General features: G+C 36.3%; 1 protein-coding gene across 9 annotated transcripts in view; it reads left to right on the top strand.

Annotated features, from left to right (window-relative positions):
- Positions 1-22568, top strand: part of TLCD4 (TLC domain containing 4) — a 98274-nt gene that overhangs the window by 51990 nt on the left and 23716 nt on the right. For all 9 annotated transcript variants that reach the window (XM_077746129.1, XM_077746127.1, XM_077746130.1 and 6 more), the window contains 4 exons: positions 1874-2039; positions 6228-6317; positions 8034-8092; positions 10279-10373. In XM_077746129.1, the coding sequence (XP_077602255.1) occupies positions 1885-2039; positions 6228-6317; positions 8034-8092; positions 10279-10373 (399 nt within the window). In that variant the 5' untranslated portion in view covers positions 1874-1884. The remainder of the gene's footprint in view (positions 1-1873; positions 2040-6227; positions 6318-8033; positions 8093-10278; positions 10374-22568) is intronic.

Below are 22568 nucleotides of genomic sequence, written 5' to 3'. Positions count from 1 at the left end.
ACAACTGGACTACATGGAGCTCTTTAGTTTTAAATGAAACATTTTTGTGAAGGGAGACTCTCAACATATCCCTCAAAGACCCCAGTTAAGTGAAAGGAAACCTATTAAAAATATAAAATAGCCAGTATAACAAATACGTAATACAAACTAGCTGTTTTAGGAGGTGGGAATTTCTTCATGGTGAGTTGAGTGCTCTTTTTTTTTTTTTAATGGTTACGTGAACAATTTATAAAATGGATAATGTTTAATACCTACTATGTTTTATATTAGCAAATGTTAATGAAATAAATGCTCATTATATACGTTGAATTTTAACAAAAGTAATGAGTAGCTCACATCCAGCCACCGTCCAGGACCAGTAGGGACATATAGAACCCTTCAGGGCAAACCATGCCCACATTTAAGATTAGACTGTCCACTCTTTTCCGGTTACTGGCTTCATCTTCTTCATTTATCTGCCCACCTGGCTTCCAGATCCCCATTTGTTTAATCTTAGAAAAACCATTTTCCCTTTTACATCTCACTTAGTGAATTATAATGATGATTAATTTATGTACAAAACTTAGTTTTATGTATTATTTGGTTAACATTAAGCCTAGACTAAAAGATCACAAATGAAATTTTTTACCACTTCCAAACACATGTTGAATTAAAAAAAAAAGTAAATGAGCAATAAAGTTAATGGAACTTCCTGCAGAAGAATGGTAATATCAATATTTTCACTGAGCACACATACCAGAAAGAAAGAATGGGGAAGGAACTCATTACAGACACATGAGTTCTGTCAGAAGGGGCCCTGTGGGAGCCTGATTCTTATTACAAGGTCCTGGTTGGAAGGGAATGAAGTGGGGTTATTGCTGTGCAGTCAATGACTTGGTTTTTCTCTAGTGAATTGGCTCCACTAGGCGATGTTATTTCTTCACTTTAGGCAGCTGGAAATATGTATTCATTCATTTCCTTTTCATTTGAGGGTCAATTCTGTCAAAGATGGAGCTATTTCTAGAAATGCTGTATTTGCTAGATACGAGTAAATGCTTTAGTGTCTTTCGTTTGGTCTGAATATTCCTAAGATTTTTAGGAGACAAATAAAGTTCAGTTCAATGAGATGGAAAACATACTTTGAATGTGTGTATATGCATATCACTATTCTTTCAGCTAAGTCTACCCTTAAAACCTGAAGCACTTTTATAAAAATCTTTTGTTTTAGAGGTAAAAAGCCATCGGGGAATTTTGGTCCAAGGATGTGTGTGATTGCAGAATTATTTTTGAAAGTTAAATACTAATTTAAGTAGAAAAGAACCAGATGGTATTCTTCTTAAGATTTTAATTTTGTTTTACATGTTGTCTCACTGTAAATTAGTTTTTGTAACATAATTATTTTTTGTTTTGCTCTTTCGGATAATTTTTATTATGATTTTTGGCTTAATTATTTCTTAGCAATTATCTAATGAACTCATTTTATAGATGAGGAAATTGAGGCATAGAGAAATCAGGTGATGGGTCCTAAGTTTAATTAAAAATTAAATTACTAAAAGAATACCTTTAGTTATAGTACTTGAAATTCCTTCTTAATGTTGAACTCTAAGACTTAGATCATTTTGAATATCATGCTATTAAATTTGCCTTCTGAGCTTTATAATAGTGAGATATTTAAGATAATTGATTTTTCCCCTCTTTTATTTTAATACAGATATAAGACACATGAAAAATAGCTGATAAAGACTTAAAAGTCTTTTAGTTTCTTAATATTCTTAGATTTGTGGTAAATTAAAATAAATTACTTAAAAATATAACCACATACTCTTTTAAAGATTAATTTAGATTTTTTTATGAGCAATGTAAAGCAATTGATAGCCATCATTTCTCTTAACAGGTTGAAGAAATATGGATACCAACACCAAACTGGTCTTCAGCACTGTTTTTGCCAGCTTTTTCACCTTTCAGCTTCTTTTCCACTTTATAAGTTATTGGTTTTCAGCAAAAGTTTCTCCAGGTTTTAATAGTCTCAGCTTTGAAAAGAAGATTGAATGGAACTCAAGGTAAAGCATATGAAAATGTAATTGATTTTTAAAAAGTTAGTTTTATGAAATAAAATTATTTGAAATATTTCCAAAAACAGTCTTTTCATTTAAGATCTAACAAAATTTAAGGTCAGATTTTTTTAAGTTTATTTATTTATTTTGAGAGAGAGACAGAGCATCTGCGTGCACAGGAGAGGGGCAGAGAGAGAGAGAGAGAGAGGGTGAGAGAGAGAGAATCCCAAGCAGGCTCCATGCTGCCAGCACAGGGCCGACTTGGGCCTCAAACTCAGGAACTGTGAGATTGTGACCTGAGCGGGTATCAGGAGTGGGACGTTTAATTGACTGAGCCGTTCAGGTGCCCCTAAGGTCAGGTTTTTTTAATTTGACTTTAGGATTAAAAAGGAAACTAAGTAGATAAATCTTGTATGAGAAAATTCTAAAAATCTTATATTGAAAGATGTTAGGAAAAATCAAACTTTCTGGGGGAAGTATGGGAAGGTTAAGTAGACTTCAGCTGATTGCAGAAAAGTCCTGTTTTACATTATTCTCTGAAGCATTTATGATAACAAAACACGTGCTCTTTGGAGATGATAACCTAAGGAAATGTTAGTTAGGGCTGTGAGCAGCCTGTGTATCGAGTTGGCTCGCTTAGCCAGACTGGGGGCTGCTATGCAACACACCGGAGGACGTGGTATATGGGTAGCACATCTGTGTCTCTCTTGTAATGAACTTCTCCTCGTAATTCAGAGCCCACCAGAATCAATTCTTTTGCTAAAGTAAAAATTGCTTTTTGGATTTTTTTTTAAACAAAAATAAATGGAAAACGAGTTGTCCATGTAAGCGTATAGAAATCTGCAGGAGTTTTAATTTGTTGGTTTACAGTTTTTTTGTGTGTGCATCTCCTTAATCTTTCACCACATTTCAAACACAAAATGACTCTGATGACTGCTTCATGTGCTTTAGAGCATTGTGCCTCCAAATCACTGGACATTTGTAAACTGCAGTGAATTGGAGCAGCTATGGGTGTATTTTGTTGTTGTTACTTACTTAAAGTTAATGCTAACTATAAAATGAATTCAGCAGGTCTCTAAAATCGCTATGATTATTTTTTGCTGAAATTTCCTTTTAGAATTAACTTCTGCCAATGTCAAACTATTGATTTGAGAATGGTCACATTTGACCAGAGATTCCCGGTCTTTGAGCCAAATTGTTTTGTGGACATTCACTTTTATAACTCAGACTGTGAATAAGACTCGAGTTTCCTTCTGCACCTTAAAGTAATTTGTCCAGTTCATACATGCTGTAGTTCTTTTTACCCCAAAAGTGAGAATTATTTCTCTCTGTATTTTCGAAAAATAAGAAGTAGGATTTTTTTTTTTGTCTTAAGAATAGCGCAAAGTTGCTGTTCAAAATGTGGAATACAAAATATAACAACCGTTATTTTAAAAAACTCTTTCTAACCTGGAGAGAGGTAGACTAGGGAAAGAGAAGGAAGGGTCCAGGGGCTAGGCTGGGATTTTCTGAGTGTCAGTTTTGAACTGGTTTTCATTTCCTTTTCAGCATGGTTAGGGTAGGGAAGGGCACTTGGATCTTGGAGAGCAGCAAGCAAGAAATAGGGATGATACAGAGAGAGAGGCAAAGATGGAAGTGGAATGAAACGAAATTGAAAAATACTTTGCATTATTCAGTCTTATCACTGCCATTCTATGATGCGTGGAATCACCATTTGGGAAACTGAGTTCCTATTGAAAAAGGAGGCTAGGAATATAGAAGATTCATTACTACTGAACTGGTGTTCTCTCTCTTTCTCTGTCCCGTTTACTCCTGTTCTCACTCCAGCTTGTTTTACATGAGACTTACGCTGTGAGGTGGAGTGCAAAGAGAGGGAAAAAAAATTAGCTGCTTTTTGAGGAAAGCACATGTATATGTCTTGAAATTCAGCTTCCAGTCTTAAAACACCAAGATCAATACAGCCCATATAAGTCTTACTAATAATCAGGAAAGCTTCTGAACTACTAGTCGCCTAAGCCATATGGTAGAAAAGGAAGGAAAAGAAACTCACCAGAAAATTCCCACCTGAGAGATACAGTTTAATTAATTATAAGTGATAAATTGCTATAATTCATTATTGCTTTTTTGGAAAATAAACATACTTGTAGGTATTATTCATATCTTATAATTAAAAAACATTTTCTTCTATCCACTTGTTTTCCTGTGGTGTAGAAAACCCAATGTTTTGAGTGTGTTGAAATACTCCTAATTTTGAAGTCTACTTCTCTAATTTTTAACTCTTGTCAATTTTAGCTAAATAATTTCTCTTGGTAATACTCCTGCTACTTGTGAATGATTAAATCAGTGCCTTTAAATTGCTGTTCTACAATGGTCATTATTTCGGTTATTTCACCGTCTTTTCGTTAGCACAAACATTTCTTTTTAACCTTTGAAAAACAAGGATTTTCTTTTGTGTAGAATTTTGGTGTTTTATTTTAGACAGGAATCTACATCTTGCTTTGCTAGGAATCTGATTTTAAAGACTACACTATGAAATGTTTATGAACAGAAGTTTCTGAATGTATGGACTTTCAGTGCAGCAGGCAGTGTGTAAGCACAGGATATTTGCTTTTCCTGCTCATTGTAGTGGGAGGTTTGTTTGACCCAAGTAAGTTTTAACTTTTCTCTCATGAATTATATGCCATTTCCACCAGCTAAGTGCTTGTAATCCTTCCCATTTACCGTGTAACATTTCAACACAAAAGGAAATTTGAGGGCTAAGTGTCAGGAACAAAAAGTTGTCATTTTTCCAAGGGGAAACTTTCTGATCTAAGTTTACTAAACAGTAGAGCAAGTTAGTAAGAGGTTGTGCTTTCTCCTTTCCTAGAAGTTTTGAATGGCAATAGAATGTTGGTTGTATGATTATTTAAATGGAGTGTTTTATTTGATATAAAGGAACTTAAATGTGTTTGGAATGAGAATTCCAGACTTGTAAACCAGATAAACTGGGTTAGTTATTCAAACTTCAAAATGATCCTTTGGTATTACAAAGGATTATCTGTCAGTGCCTTTAAATGAGTGAGGATTTTGGGGCATTTAAATATGATTTGATTTAGCATGATATATCTACCTAGGACCACGTCATCTGTAAGATCAAGCACATTGATTTTTCAAGTTACAGTAAACTTTTCTGATATCAAGCTTTATATTAGTTGATCTATTTAACTGTTAAAGATTTGGGGTCATATTTTAGACAGAAGTTTATTGTACCCCATTAGTTTCTAAAGAGAAAATTTTGCTGTTCCTTTTGTCCTTTATTCCAATGAAGAGAAAAGAAGCTTCTTTACTTGTCAACCTTTTCATTATGTGAATAAATATACTGCAACCTGTGTACAGTTCTGTATCATATCCTAGAGCTTGGTATAGGTTGAATCATTAAATTATTAGCAAGATATCGTCATAGAAACTGATGTTTTTCATCTCAATCTTATTCCTTCTATAAAAGAAAATTCAGCCTGGATTTCATGAACATTTTGCTTTCACTTGAGCATTTCTTTTAAAAATAGATTTTCTGTATAAATTCATGGTCCCCAATTTTTCTATTTAGAAGTGGTTTCATAATAATGACAAAGAGGGACTAATAATAGCTGTTCTAGCTTTCTCACGGATTGGTTATAGGAATCAAGTACAGCAATGCATGTGAATGTGCATTAACCCTGAAATCTCCAAGGTAGTAAGTTTTCATTTCATGATCCATTCGAATCCTGATTCACGGATATGGAATTGGTTAAGGCCAGTAGATTTGGAAGCTATTCCTAACTGATTGGAACAGGAAACTTAATGGCACAGCAATGCTGTTGGTGATGGAGCTTACAGTTGGGTGCTGGGTAGTGGGCTTACCAGTTGCCATCTGTCTGCACAAAACTCTGTCAGCTGCATCATCAGATACGCGTCTGCTTTGGAACTTTTAACTAATAAGTGATTCCACAGTCTTCTAGCAGGAAATTGTAGACCTGGGTAACCTGCTTGTTATTAATTCCAAAGCAAAGTTATAGCCCTTGGATTTCTAAGTGGCAATTTTGTTACACTCTTAGAGCTACTTCATTCCTATATTTAAATGCTTCCCAGATTTCACTTCTTCAAATGTTAAATGTCTTGCCAGTTTTAAGTTTATTGCAAAGAATCTAAAATCTTTGTATTTTTGTTTCTTTTCAGGGTTGTATCTACATGCCATTCTTTGGTGGTTGGGGTTTTTGGCCTCTACATTTTCTTTTTTGATGAGGCTACAAGAGCCGATCCACTTTGGTAAGCTGTTTCTTTCCAGTATAGTCTATTTGATTTATGTTTTGATCTTAATTATTAATAAGAACATTTCTTACTTTAAAACGGAAAATGTATTGATAGTGCATGGTTTATTAAAATGCTTGTGCCCAGACTTCTTGCTTGTGCCCAAACTTCTTTTAGCAAGGTGCAATAAAATGATTCATTTTAGATTTGAATGAAAATAATGAGGGCCACTTTGTGCTAGTATTTGCAGTTGTTATCCAAGGTAGAGAATATGATGATAATGATATAAATGTTTATACTGATTTAGGGAGTAAAAACAAGTTATTGTTACCACTGTTCTGCTCAAAAGTGAGTTGCTATTGAGATAGGGTAGTCAACTGGGATAATATCTACTAATGACTCAGTTTTGTGTTTGACCCACCATTTGATACCAAAGGTTTAAAAGGAAAATCATTCACATCCATGTGAGAGGATTTTAGTACCACATGAGAAGATTCGAAGCACTAGCAGTAACTGTGTTCAGCAATAATAGGATAATTTGTAGGATGATTCTTTTTGAAAAAAAAAAAAAAATGTTGTTGCAATGGCAGAGATATATTGCAAACTATTCTCCTGGCATTAGAGGAGAAGGCTTAGTTCAGCTTGAAGGATGAAGTATATTTTGAGAAAGCATTACCTGGGGACGCAGTAGATGTGGGCCTGGGGGATGTGGGATGACTTAACTTCTGACTCTGTTTGGCTGCAACAATGTAATTTTAGTAAATATGGCATTATGCCCATCAGAATTATACCAGTATTGATAAATTTTCACTGGGAAGGTATTTTTCAGTGAATCAACTTAGTGAATTAATTCCATGATGAGGTTTTTATGTAATCTACCTAAACAGTTTCTAAGGTTTTTTTTTCATAACTCTATTATATTAATATTGTCAACAGAACCAGTTCTTTTGCGAGATAAATGATATGACAAAGATTTGATTCACTGATCAATTTTCGTCCTTATCAAACGTTTACCTTGTGGAGTTTTTGATATTTTCACATTTTTAATGCTGTAGTTTATTCCGGGTTCAGTTTTCCTGAGCCATGTTTGCAGCTCAAAATTTGTAAAGACAGGACGTCTAACTTTTAATTTGTATTTCAGTTTAATTTTGTGTTCATTTCGCCAACACTTCATATTATAAGTCGGTTAAAAGACTAATAATTCATATTTGTTTCCACCATGATTATTAGGGAAAATTGTCAGATCTTGATATGTATTGGTGTCGAAACAGCAGGATTAAGCTGTCTTGTTTTGACCATTTTCCAATTGTGTGATAAGAGGTCAGTCTCTCCAGTCATCAGCAAAGTGATACCTATAATAGTATATTATTTCAAGATCGGGGCAGGCTAGATAATTTCTTGAAGTATTTGAGTCTCTGATTTAGAATAAGGAATCAAAAACATCAGCATCTGGAATTCTGTTTGAATCCTTTCACAAACAAATCATATGAGAACACATTTAAAAAGTTATCTTTTGGTAAAACTGTTGATATAAAACTTTCAGCTTCTGTAAGAAATTATGATCATTCGTGCAGTTAGAAGTATATCACAGTTAACACAGGGCCTTGTGCAAATGACAATTCACCATTCAAAAATCTATAGGAAACATTTTAATTATACTCAGTAGAAAAAAAAAATGTAGCTGTCATCTATAACCATGTGCTAAAAAAGGAATCTTTTTTTTTNTATTTATAGGGGTGATTCATCGGTTGTGAAAGTGAATATCTCTATTGCTTCAGGCTACCTCATTTCTGGTATGTGATATGTTGATCACTGTTTCTTTTTAAACTACTCATGGAATTTTGCAAAGAATACATAGTCTATGCTTTTGGTTTAATTATTTTAGAAGTAGCTTATAGGACTCATACACAGGACAAGAAAATATCTGCTGTGATGGTGGAACATGAAACATTTTTCCTATTGGCTCTCTGGTTCTCTTTGAAGATGGAGCTGCAGAGTGGGGCCTCAGTTAAGCTTGGATATTTTGTTTTAGTAGTGATGGTCCATTTTTGGCTTAAAGAGTCTCTTAATTCCTGGGAAACTCATAAAGCTAAACATTAAAGTCTCACTTGCAAGGGCCCTTGAAATGTGTTCCTATGCTCCTGGTTTGTAGTGTTTGGGTAAAGTTTGCAAAGGGAAACTTTTAGCCACAATCAGTTAAGATCAAGAGCTCTTCCTACACCTTGTTTCCTTCTGTCATAGTTCCCCTTATGTGGGATGAGGTTGGAATAGCCTTTTACACTATGAGACAAAGGGGGAAATTAAGTCAGGATATGCCATTTAAACTTTTTGAAAAGACATTGTAGACCATCTCAAGACAGAAGAAAGAACAGATCCCTGATTTGGACATTGTATAGAGAGTCCTATTTCATAATTTTCAAATTAAATAAATAGCTGACAGAAAATCCAAATAAAAATAAGGGGATATGAAACAAAAGTGATAAAGATGAGTGATTGGACTCAGTAGAAAATTTTCTGCCATCAAGAGGTGAATAGTAATAAAAAGATTAGATGATACCCAAACACAGTTATTCATTAGGAGGAAGAGATAAATTTTGAATTAAAATAATGAGTAGGCTATTGGGTTATTTGATGGCCCAGTTAAAAGAAGAGTGAATCATGTGATTCACTGGAAAAAGATTTGCTTGTTTGGCACAAAATGTGCCATCATTGACAAGGATGACAGTTACAAAATTTATTATCCGTATGCCTCATGCACTGGTTGACGAGTGTTGTCAGTTTGTAGAGTGATCACTACCCAGAAAGTCTCGTATGAAAGAAACTTGATAAAGTTTTCCCCAAATAACAGCATGATTTGAAGCACTTAAAAATAAGAATTATGAACTGAAACAAACTTCTATAAACCAAGCTGAACGAAAAGTGAACTCTATGGAAAATTTACAAGGTCATTATCATATAAATTGGTGACCAAAGAGAATACAGCCAAAACATGTAGAGAAGATGTATCCAGAGAGGCATGTCATGCAGTTAATTACTAACATGATTTGCACATTTGTACTGTTTGTTTTCTCTTTAAAATTTCTAATCTGGTTATTTATTTTTATAAATATTCACATCTAGTTTTCTATGAATATTCACATCAGTAATTTTTATTTTTTATAAAAGAAGGTCCCCATATTATATAAGCTCCAACCCCATGAAACCTGAATCCTCCTCTGGCTTCCATCGATGACAGTCATTTTTTCCATGTCTAAACTTCACGTTTAACCATTTGGTAAAGAAAATAATTGCAGTAACATTTTGAGAAGTTTCTGTTTTGTTAAAGAAAACCATTTTCTGAATCATGGTGTTTAGGTTCAGGATCTTTTACAAAGAACTTGATGCCTTGATATATCTTTCTTTGCATATCTTTTTAATAGTCCTAGTTCTTGTTTTGTTTTTTCCTTTTTTTTCTTTTGCTATTTTGAATTAATATTTAATCACATCCTTTGTTAATTTTTAAATGTTTGTTGAATTTGTCTGATAAACAGGTTGGTCAGTATATGCTTTTCTTCAGCCAGCTTACCTGTTTAAATTGGTGTAGTAACAAACATCAGTAATTTAAGCTTACTTAAAAGTTGGTTTTGTCCAATAGTATTTCTGTTTTATTTAACCCGAGAAACAAGTTATTCATTTATACTTGCAGCAAATCTATTACCTGTGAATATATTCAGCAAATACATATTAAATACATGGGCACTGTGTTAGCCTCCCACACTTGTTCTTCATCCTGGAGAAGTCACAGTAGAGCAGGGGAGCCAGTTGTGAGGAAGCAGATACTTTACCCAGAAGCGGGTACTGTGACTGGTGCGGTATGAACAAAGTGGAGTGGGCTCAGTGTGGACTGCGGCCGGTTGTCAGGAAGACAGAGTTAAATACACTTGGAAAACAACGCAGCCTTCTTCCTCTGTGGTATCTCACTTATTTTCCCTTCTTTCAGATTTGCTGATTCTCATTTTGTATTGGAAAGTGGTTGGTGACAAATACTTTATAATCCATCATTGCACAGCACTGTACGCATACTGGATTTTACTGGTGAGTGCCGGGTCTACGGTAGCCTGACAAGTAGACAGGAGCGGGAGTAATGACGTACTGGTGAACAGAAACCTAAACACCAGTTCCCGGGGTGTCAAGACCACCTCCAGATGCATTCGCAGCTCACGCTTGTGATAGGTTATCTTGCTCATTATCAAAAATAATTACATGTGTGTTTGTATTAGTGTGTCCGTTTGGGTTCCTAAAATTTAAGAAAGGCAGATGACTCCAATTTCTCCAATTTTCACTTAAGACTTTTAGGATCGTGTAGCTATTGGTATTTGCCTGTTTTTCTAGATGCGATTATGACTTAACAGCCAGAGCTGGGGATAGATTCTTGTATAACTAGCTACAGTCTTTCTTCTCCACTGAATTCCCATACAATTACATGTATGTATGTAATTACATGTAAGTAGGCCGGGGCAGTGGGGCAATCTTGCTCAGAAACGTCATCAGAATTCCAAAACCAAGCTGATAGAGGATACTCACAGCAAATCTCAGGCAGTAATGCATATTAAATTTTAGATCTAAAATTATTTTTCTCCATTACACATTTCTAAATTAGCAGTTTTCTATCCCTTTTATCTTAGATAGGTTTCTTCATAATCCGTTGTTTTTCAGTCAATCTAGGTATACCAACAAGCCCCAAATAGATATTTGGAAATAATAGATATACGTCAACCAGAATAGTATAAATTTTATGTAATAGTTATGGTATACCATTTCATGTTTTCTCCTTTTTAAAACTTAAATGAAGCCACTGGTGTTTTTTTTTCTTATTTTATTCTTATATTAACAGACATCTGTGACTATTTGGAGGGTTTTAAAAATTAATGTGTATTAATATTCTTCCGTTTTTCTTTATATTGGCCCACACAAAGAGAGCTGGTGAATAAGATGTCAGTTTGGCATTATTTCTGCAAGAACCAGATATATCAAAATATCTCTCTGTATCACACACTTGAAGTAATAAATCTAAATAGTTAATATGAATATTTAAAAAAAAAAACTATGCTGGCTTTAATGCTATAATAAGTGCTTATGTATACCCAAAAGGTATTCTTAATCACCTTATTTTTCTGAAGCAATATTTTGAGCTGGCATTTCCTACTGTTTGTCTTCTTTTTAGATTTTAATTGATGATAGGTAGTTATAAAATATAGACTCTTAACCTTTTACAGGTCTTAAATATTTTTGATGTACAAGCACTTGTTTCCTAAACCCTTGCTAAAAACCATGAAAGCTGTCTAACAAAATACTGGTTAAATCTGGGAAGACTGTGTGGGAGCCCATGTGAGTTTAATATCCTGCTGCAGTGTAGAAGTATGGTCTCTGAACATGAGTCACAGATAACCATTGTGCTATGAAAAGAATGTAAGCTGTTGAAAGATAACAGGTCACTTACATGGATTTGTAAATGTGAAGACTATGAGCTGCTATTGTGTCTTGGCCACTGAATCACAGGCTTGGCCAATGGCTAGCTGTGCCTGCCTTGGTAAGTTGAGTATTTAATTATGTGGGATGAATAATGTTTTGGACTTTTAGGCCTTTATAAAGAAAAATCAATAAAGTGCATGCTGGATTTTTTTTAAGAAAAGAAATTAACTCTTTATTTAGTTAAGGTGATCAGAAAATCAACTGCAGTGCTTTCTAGAGGTGATTGTTTTTTTGATGTCTTCCTGTGTTCTATTGCATGAAATAAATGAATGGTATGAAGTAAGTCTAATTAAAGTGCGTCTGTTCATAGGGAAACAGAAAAAAGTTAGAAACTAATAAATGTAGATGTAGCAATCTTTTGTCGTTTCTAGATTTTACATTTCCTGTTTGACCATAATGAATTCCCAGGTCGCTTTGTACAATTTAACGAAGGCTAACAAAATAATAGCTACTACTACTACTATTATTTTGTATAAACTTTTATGAAATTCTTCACTTCTGTGATGAGAACTGATATTTGGCAAGTACTTTGACTTGATATGTATGAGATTATTTAAGCTGTTTGTAGTAACTTAAAAGATTTTCTGATTGTAACTAAATAAAAAAGGTGAAAAATGGAGGCAAGTTATCTGTAGGTTTTAAATGTATGCTCTATTGAATAGTTGAAAAGTAAGATTCTTCTAGATTTAGGTTATGAAATAAGTTATAGGTAGGTTATATAATGTCTTGATCACTTATTTTTTTAAACCTCTCTTTAGTATATTTACTGGCATTTTAAAATTCTCTGGGGGAATAAATTAGAGCTTAAGGAATCTTCTGTCTATATAAAAAGGTAAAAATCCTACAGGTTTTCCCTAATATTCAGCTCTTCACCCCTCAGTCAGGATACTAATTATCAAGGAAAATAGGACAGGGTAATCTCTTATCGTAAAGGATGTGAACACATTTATGCTTTAAGGTCTCTTTTTAAGGATAAACCACTGTCTTTTGTACTCCCATTGTGACCTCTCTGGTAGCCTTAGTTTTCTTCTGTGTTTCTTGTGAATCACTCTCTCTCCCTGGTCAAACCACACCTTTAGATAACAAGTTATATAACACTTGAAAACCATTTAAATTTGAAAAGAAAAGCACTCCTGTACAGACTTTTCCCAACTCTTCTGCATGGTTATGTTACCTTGGAGTCTAATTATGACACCATTCAGCAGCATTTTAGGAAGAAAATTTGGTTTCAGAGGCTCTCGGTGTGTGTATTTAAGGGTATCAGGCGCTGTGTGAATACCTTGAAGGTGCTTGTTTAATGCTTGGCCCCAGTGTCCGCATTTTAAAAACACTTTGCAAGGAGGTATGTTGGAAGTGGTGTTGAAAAATGTAAGACGTGTTATGCAGATACAGTAAAGTTGTAATTTATATCAGGAGACACGAATTAGGAAAACATTAGTCTTAGGTTTAGTCTAAGGAATTTCCACAACACAATGCAACAAATACCTTGACTCACTAACAGTTTATCATTAACAGTGTTAAACTGTTTAAATGTTTTAAGATGGTTTGAATGGTGTTGCCTATTCCCAGTTATGCATAAATAATGTATTTCCTCCTTTTCTCCCATTAAGATAGTCTTAAAGAAGAATTTTTGGTAGCTATCATGACTGTTATAGCAACATTTTAAAAGTAATAAAATTTCAAAAATTAACACTTTGTTGACTAGGTAAGTATCAAAATAGCCACCTAATACAGCTAACTAAAACAAGATTCAGCAGTAAGGACTGTGTGATTTCTATTTCCTACTAAATTTGCACAAGATAAAACATGATGGAGCACCTGAGTGGCACATTCAGTTAAGTGTCCAGTTCTTGGTTTCAGCTCTGGTCATAATCTCCCAGTTAGTGGGATCAAGCCCTACTTCCGGCTCTGCACTAACAGCAAGGATCCTGCTTGGGATTCTTTCTCTCCCTCTTCTCTGTCCCTTCCCCATGAGCACGCTCTCAAAATAAATAAACGTAAAAACATATTAAATATTTAAATCAAAGAAAATATTTTAAAAAGTGGAATAACATGTTAACCTTTTTTCTACTGAAATAAAATTGTCAAAACATTGTCATCTTCTACTGTAAGACTAGCAGAAGTCTTAAAAATTGTTTTATTATTATTTCTATAGCTTATTCGAATCTGCATGTGACCATAGTTATACAATGAGATTATAACTAGTACTACTAATTGAGGGATTTAGTCGTGGTAAAAATGTTAAGTGGCCATTTAAAAAATATGTGATATATATGTATGTGCATATATGTAAAGACATGTACATATGTGGGGGTGAAAGCAAATGTGTTTGGGTTTTGGAATTTGTTTTTTTAATGTTTGTTTGTTTTTGAGGGGAGGGGGGATGGGCAGAGAGAGAGAGAGAGAAAGAATCCTAAGCAGGCTCTTCACCACCAGTGCAGAGCCTGATGTGGGGCTTGATCTTACAAACTGTGAGATCATGATCCTAGCCAAAATCGGATGTCAGACGCTGGACTGACTGAGCTACCCAGGTGCCCCTAATAGTTACTTTTTATTGTAGAATATCTGATGTCACCTTTCCCCAAATTTCATGAATATAACAAGCTTCCTTAAGGCCTTCCTCGGTTTTGGTTTAGGAAGAGTTCAAGGCTACCTTTTCCTTCCTTGTTCAGTGGTTGCTGCTTCATTCTTTTTGGGAGTGGAAAAGCATCCCGTCAGATTTGCATAGTTGGATCATTTTAGCTGAACTGTCTCCCTTTCTTTCTCTAACATGGGTTGGCTTTTGAAGCCTGTTTCCTTTCAATACCAGGAAAGGAAATAGTTCAGATATTGGACGTCCGTGTAAAGATAAAATAGATGTCAGCCAAGAGGATTGCCATGTCTACCCAGGTCAATATTTCATTCTTAATTAGATTTTTAGATTTTTATTTATTTTTTTATAGCTTATGTCCAGTGAAGCTAGTGATTCTATTTCTTAATTAGATTAAAATACAATTTTATCCTATGATTCTCCTTGTACGATGTGCTAGAACAGTCGAATCCTTGGACACAGAAAATAGGATAGTTACTGGGGGCTACGTGGAGGAGGTATTGTAACATTACTGTTGGATGGGGGAGTTTTATTTTGGGGTTATGAAAAGCTCTGGAGACAAACACTTAAAAGTAGTTAAAAGGGTAAATTTTATGTATATTTTACCATAGTAAAAAGTTTTTGTTTTTGTTTTGTTTGTTTTTAAACAAGCTTATCAAATGACTGAAACAAGGTTAGGAAGGGGAACTAATAATATTCTGGATGATGTATGACATTTTTAAAAAGTTTCAGGCTGGAGCAGTAGGCTGAAACAAATAGATGGAACCTAATAATGATAAATGTTGGGTTTTGCGGTTAGGTGTGACGATGTATCAGTGGGGAGGAATGATCTGGTGGTGATAAATGACCACAACTTCAGGTGGGCCAATAGCATGTCACATCTGCTTAAAAAGAAGGCTGTTTTCAAATTTAGACTCTATTAGGGGAGGCACAACATCCAATTCAAACAAAAATTACAGTTTTCCTGGTTAGACCACACTCAAGCTCATTATCTAGAGTCCCTGACCTTGCATATACCTGGGGTGGGTGAAGGGCTGCCAGATAACAGAGCAGAGATCAGATTAGGAAGCTATTGACCTGAGACAATTGAAGTATCCAGAGAGGTCAGCCTACAAAAGATAAGTGTAGGAATAGGACATGATGGTTTGGAAAGGTTGCTGGGAATGTGAGAACTATTAAGTGGATTTATTCTGGATTAATTCAGGTGTTAGAACTGAATTAGAACAAAGGTGTTAGGACCTTTGGGGACAGTAAAAGAGAGGTAGGCAAGACTTCTGTTTTACAGAAGAGACACTCTGAATAAATAGAAAATTCTAACAATGGCCTTTTAAAGTAGTTCTACCATAAGATATCTTCAATCAGATAGATCCAAAAATAGATATAGTAAGTAGAAACTTTGAGTAGGAGTTTGCACTAAAGAATCTTTGAAGTTTTAATTATAAGATTCTGTGATTCAACTGTTTTGTTAAAATGATTTGATTTGGTTCTAATGCTGGGGGCTAGACAGTGGGCAAGTAAGAATAAGCTAAGTTATGTCATTAGGGTTCCTAAGTAACCTGGAAGGAAGTGCTGAAAGCAGCTGGCCTGCCAATCCATTTGTTTCTTGGGAGAAAGGGAGGGGAAGACAGGAGGGCCCCCAGTAACTCTAGTCTAACCTTGTCAGCAGGACCTTTGGGTAAACAGAGTACTTGACATTTGCTAGGGGAAGAGACCTTAACTCTGGAATGCCTTTAAGATGACCCATGGTAAGGAGAACACAGGAATGTGAGGCCTGCCCCCTTGGAGAATGTCATGTGCACCGTACAGCTTTCTGAGGGCATACAATGGACATGTTTTACAAGTTAAAACTCTCCCTGCTGTGTGGGAAACTTGGTGAACCTCACTTGGTGGAGTGTTCATATCTTATGGGCTGGAGTTGCCTGTTCAGTACAGGGAGGACCTGACTTACCAGCTGCCTTTGATGTCCCATACCTCTCTCCGTGTCCTCTGAATTATTTGATGGCCTGTATCCTTGGAACATTTAGTAAAGCTCAATACCAGGAAACACCACTGTTTCACAGGAGTCTGATTTGGCAATCATCCGATCCTGTGTGTTCTCTCAGACCTTCAATTGTCTCGTAAATAAGTAATCAAAAACCTTTAATGATTAAAGTTTAGCAAAAAGTTATTAAATATAGGATGGGTTTTGTTCCCAAATGTCACTTTTAGATTGGTGGTACTCTGAAAGGGGTTTACACGGAAACGTGTTAAGGCTCCGGGTTTGTGCAATAACCTATTTAAAAAAAAGCACCTCACTATTGCTCCTGCAGAGCACAGTCACATTTTTACACGAGCATCCAGTGTGGGATGCTCAGAATTTCTCTCCAGCCCTAGTGGTGGGAAAGGGTGGCCACCCCGCCCCCGGCCATCAATGGCATAGCATGTAGCCCCATGTGCTAACAGTAGTAGGTGCATAATACTTTGAGTTGCCTTTCTTCTGTCCCTTCAAAAGCCCTGACCCTAGCCACTCTGAGCTGTTAGAAAATTAAATTTCCCATGGTAAGAAAATCCAGATTTTCATAATCACGGGCTAAAACAAGAATTTTCTTTAAGCTCCAGAAGGGATCAGACAAATCCTGTTTTGTTTTCTCTCACAAAATCACGTAGAGGCCAAGGCAAGTAGGAGTTTTACTACAGGCAGAGAGCTCCTTAAAGCTAGATGGCAGAGGGGGAAACACCATATTGACCAGAAGTGAGTTGTGAGTTTTGTCATAATTTATGAACAGTAAAGTATCGGAATTTGTAATTTGTTTGTCTAAAAATATTAGAATAGGCTTAAGCCTGTCCCTTTAATCACATCTATCTCATTTGTGTTTCAGTAGGCTTTCTTGAGTAGGAGAGAAGGGGATAAGGTAATGAGGAATTATGCCGTAACCTGAAGCTTATCTAATGGTTACTATGTCACACCTGGTGCTGTCACAGGTGTACTGGGTGAAGCAGGTGAGGAGTCATTGATCTACAGGAGTGGAAAATATAGAAGCAAGACTGAGACATAGTTCTCCACCCCTGTGTGGTTTTGAACACAGAAGCTCTGGGAATATAGGGGATAAGTATATGACAGAACCTGCAGTAGCTAAGATTTAAGCATAGGAAACTATCAAAAATTCAAACAACACATCGTGCACTGATAAATCGGTGATGCCATAACAAGTTAGGGAATGGAAAGATGACTGTGTTAACTTCTATTAATTTTTTTGGTCTGACTATGGATATATGTTAAAAAAAAAAAATCTGAGTCGAAATACAGGGCTTAGTAGGTCTACTGTTTTCTAGGTCTGATTCTTCAGAGACAACCACTGACCATACTTGATGTATATTCTTGCAGTGAATCGAAGTTGTAGATAAGTTTTACTCTATATATTTATGCTTTTTTGAATTTTCTAAGAGAGCTTTTGAAATAGAGGAGACTTAACCTCAGTCTCTCTCTCTCTCTCACACACACACACACAACACACACACACACACACAAAGTGTGTTTTAATTAGCAGGAAAAAGTGAGGAAGGCTTCCTAGGCCAGAAAACATGACGAAAATCACTGAGGAGAAGAGGTCAGACATTCAGAGGTGATAGTAAGTACGGGGGTGTCTGCATGGACCCGTGTGGGCTCGGTAGTGGTTGTACGTTTGGATGAATAAGATGGGGTCAACATCGCAGCTCACCGGACTCGCATTTTTCCTTTTCACAGAATTGTAGGCCATTAGCCAAAAAGGAAAACTTGATACAACTGGCATACTAGAAAGATACAGTTGATGGTGATATGTAGAAAAAATACTGTGTGGGGGAGGAAATGTTGTGGGGGGTTATTGGAGTAATATGTGTGATAGATTCTGAAGAATTTAATTTTGGTGGTTATGGTGGTGGTCATGTTAGTGAAGAAAAAAAAATCTTAAAAGCCATTTTGTAGTCAACAGAGCAGGGTGACTAATTTGGATTTCACAGAATGAAGGGAAAGAAGGGGGCAAAATGACCCAGAGCACTAGAGGGATGTGGTACCATGGGAGACCATTTGGGCAGAAAGATACTTTGCAATGCTGTGAGACTTTGTGGCAATCGCTCAGCTGTCCCAGGGGAAAGGGGCCTGTATGTATTTGAAGTAAGGTTGGTCTTGTGGGGGCAGGGGCAGGACTGATCCTCTAAAAGAGACAGAGGAGAACTTCAGAGGGGTAGAAAGAGAACCACAAAAGTGTACACTTGGAAAGCAGTGATTACAAGGCCCCTTATAGCAACACTGTAAATTGAAAAGGGGCGCCTGGGTGGCTCAGTTGGTTAGGTGACCCACTCTTAATTCTGGCTCAGGTCCTGATCTCACAGCTCGTGAGACGGAGTCCTGCATTGGGCTCTGCGCTGACAGTGTGGAGCCTGCTTGGGATTCTCTCTTCCACTCCCTCTGTCCCCTCCCCCCCCCCATTCTGTCTCTTTCTCTCATTCTGTCCCTCTCACTCTCTCTCATTCTCCCTGAAAAATAAATATTTTTAAAAAGCTATGAAAAATGTATAGCTTGGCCACTTTCTTCAAGCAGAGGCCACTTGAAGAAATTAATTAGACAGGTCATTCGTTTTTACTTGAGGGTTAGGGAATATTGACAAGCAAAAAGAAAAAATAATACCCAAATCCCACAACCCAGAGATAACTATTTATATCTACTTAGTTACTATTTACATTTAGGAATGTATTTCCACTTTTTTCCTAGGGGTGTAAGCATAAGTCAAAAATAGCATTCTGTGTATGATTATAGATGACAAAAGTGGAATCAAAATTTAAAATTTATTTTACATATTGGAATATTGCATACAATAAAATAACTCTGGTAATCTTATGTCAGAAAGCAAGGAGGCTATCAGAGACTGATATGGTTGTGTCAAAAAGACAGGAACTGACGCAAAGGCTCTCTCATTGGCTAAAAGTGTGACATTTTGGTCGTCAATTAGAATACCGATCGTGGCCATTGAGAAACCATTGACTCATGAGTTCTTAATGATATATAAATATACAAAAAGAAAGTGGGACAGTTCTTGGTGGGATCTCTCATGAGGGTGCTGTTAGGTAGCATTTGGGACTGGAGTGCTTTAAAGGCTCAACTGGGTTGAAAGGGGCTCATTCCAGTGGCTGGCAATTGAAGCTGGCGCTCTGCTGGGACCTCAGCAGGGCTGTTGCCTAAGCGCGTATCCGTGGCCCATCCGTGGCCCATCTGTCTGCTTGAGTTTCTCAGGAAGAAGCTGCAAAGCTTCTCATGACTGAGCTTCAGAAAACTCAGAACATTACTTCCGCCACATTCTGGTGATCAGATAAGTTTCCTAGGGCAGTCTAGATTCAAGGGGAGGAAAATAAGACCCCACCTCTTCATATAAGAAGCACCGTGCATGTATAGGAAGGGAAGGAAGTGATGGCAGCCATCTTTGGAGACCATCACCCACGTCTTATTTGTCAATGTTGGATAACATTATCTTTTTGCTATGATAAGAATTTAACTCTCACATCTCTATTTCCTTTCCCTTCTTCCTTTCATTATCATGAAAGGACTTTTAGTTTCTAAGTTCCTCTGAAAACTTTCATTTCTGGTTCTGTAGCACCTCTTGATACTTTCTAAGGTGAAGGTATTGGTGCTCCTATGCTACTTTTTGTGTCTCTAACCACTACTTCACTTCTCAGTTTGTCATTTGTACTTGGGGAGGGGGGCATGTATTGTCAAGATTTTGAACTATTTATGAACCCTTATTTCATAATCATACTAAGCTCTAAGTTTCCTTTATATCTAGTTGATCCTACACAGAGAAAATCATTAATGTGCTTATGACAATTATATTAAAATATTGTTGATAGCACAAGCAAGATTACATTTCCTGTCTAATTTTTGTTTCTGATGTCTCCCTTTTTTCTTACAGCATATTCTTTGCCTTTACTTGAGTTGTTCTGTATTCTCACGGACAGCATCACATCTCTGTGATCATCTTTTCCCAGACACCTGCCCTTGGAACCCTCCATTGTTCACTCCAGTCTGATTGCTCTCTAGGTCTGTCCCCCCAGTGTCCTGAGCTTCCTGCCATGACTTTCCTGGTTTGGGGCCACTGTTTCCTTGGATCCCATGTCTGTCTTTCTTGGTTCACTTGCTCATTGTGCTGCAGCATAACTTCAAATGATTTCCTAAGGAAGAGTATGAAGGAGGTAAATTCTCTAATTCTTTTGTAAGTTCTGAAACTGTTTTTTATTCTCAGGCCATCTGGTTGGATCATTATCTCTGTTGGCAGCATGTGGATATATAATCATATTTAACTAATTCCCTATTGTTAAACGTTTGTTCTGAGTTTCACTATTATGTGTAACTTGCGTGAACATCCTTATATCTTTTCATATTTGCGCCATACACAATTTTCAGAGAATAATTCTGTAGAGAGGAAATCCTGGGAAAGTGGGATGTATGTTTTTAAGTATATGGACATGTTCTGCTAAAATTCTCCTTGGGAAGTTTATCCTGCACCTTCAAAAAGATGTATGTGCATGTGTGACTTTACTGGTTAATGTGTGGAGATTATTATATGTAAACAATTTTTTTTTCACCAAGAGATTGGTTGGTTTTTGTTGTTTATTCTTTTTGTTTTTGTTGTCTGAAGACTGCCAGTTAGTTGGTCCGAGTGTTGTGGGTTATCGTTAAGCTGAAGACTGCCAGTTAATAAGGTTCAGGAACTTTGAAGGGAGTAGACCAGAATTTTCTGAGCAAATTAGAAATGTTCCTTGGAAAGAAGACAGGAATGGTCTTTAAATATTTGAAGGATTTTCATGTGAAGAAGAGATTTTGGATTACCAGGATCAGACGTAGGACTGGCAGATTGAAATCAGAGAGGGTGCAAGTAGAGTTCTGGAACTTTTGAATAGCACTCCCAGGAGGGAGTAGGCAGCTTTAGGAGATGCTACACTTCTCACCATGGAGCTGTGCAGGCCGAAGGGCAAATTGGAAGAGCTTTGGTAGATGGGATTAAAAAATCTGTTGGTAAAAAGAGGCCATCTTTAGAGTCCATTTCAACCCTACCATATCGTGATGGTAAGAAACAAAGCTGTCATGAGCAGAGTGAAGTTTGGGTTGGGTGAAATACAGTTGTGAGATACAAAGTTGGTGTAACCTATTTGGTAGATAAAACAGTTCACCCTTAGAAGTATTTATTTTTCCTTTTCAAACTGAATTTTTTTTTCTGCAACAATTAGAAAGTAACATTAACTACTTTTTGAAGTGATGTGTGGACATAATTTATGTTTTATCTTGAAATAGCAGTACTGAACCTACATTCAGTCCTCACTAATTGTGATGGTGACCTGTCATTCTTATCATCCCTTTCTGTTCATCATTTCAGGCTGGGCCCTTAGTCCTATGACATCACCCAAGTATCAGTGAGGTGAAGACTTCTACAGAGATAGGATGCCAATAAGTTCTTAAACTTAATTAATCTTATGCATAATCATGATATGAAAAGTTACTGGGCTCATTTTCATTTTTAACTACAAAATTTTTTCCACCTTTTTACTTTTATTTATTTTATTATTTTATATTTTTTAGAGAGAGAATTGAGCAGGGGAAAGGGACAGAGAGAGAGAGAAAGAAAGAGAGAATGAATCTTAAGCAGGCTCCAAGCTCTGCATGGAGCCCAACATCGGGTTTCATCCCACAACCCTGGGGTCATGACCTGAGCTGAAATCAAGAGTCGGACTCTCAACCAACTGAACCACCCAGGTGCCCCTTTTTCCACTTTTTGAATGCCTTTTCTATTTTCATATATTTCTCGGTTGCTATTAGTACATATCTTATTCTCGCATCAGTTCTGTCAAAAAGGTGGTATTATGCCCATTTTACAAATGGAGAAACTGAAATTTAGGTCAGTTTCAACCAAGGTCACCCAGGAGTGCTAGGGTTCAAATCCCGGCATTCATGCCACAGGCTTGTGATCATGTCCTAACTATCCCTGCCTCCCCAAACTTAAATGCTTAATTATCATAATGAATTGCCCAAATAGAATAAAGGCTTGAAGGATTCAAGCAGTCAGCCAGCCAATAAATATTTATTGAAATTCTGCCATCAGCAGTGGGATATAGTGTTTCATAGACACTTCCATTTATCAGTTAATTCTGTCATTCCACTGTTT

The sequence above is a fragment of the Crocuta crocuta genome, unplaced genomic scaffold (genome assembly GCF_008692635.1).
Source record: "Crocuta crocuta isolate KB4526 unplaced genomic scaffold, BGI_CrCroc_1.0 scaffold48, whole genome shotgun sequence".
Classification (NCBI taxonomy): Eukaryota; Metazoa; Chordata; class Mammalia; order Carnivora; family Hyaenidae; genus Crocuta; species Crocuta crocuta.
This window is presented reverse-complemented; position numbering and strand designations above follow the sequence as displayed.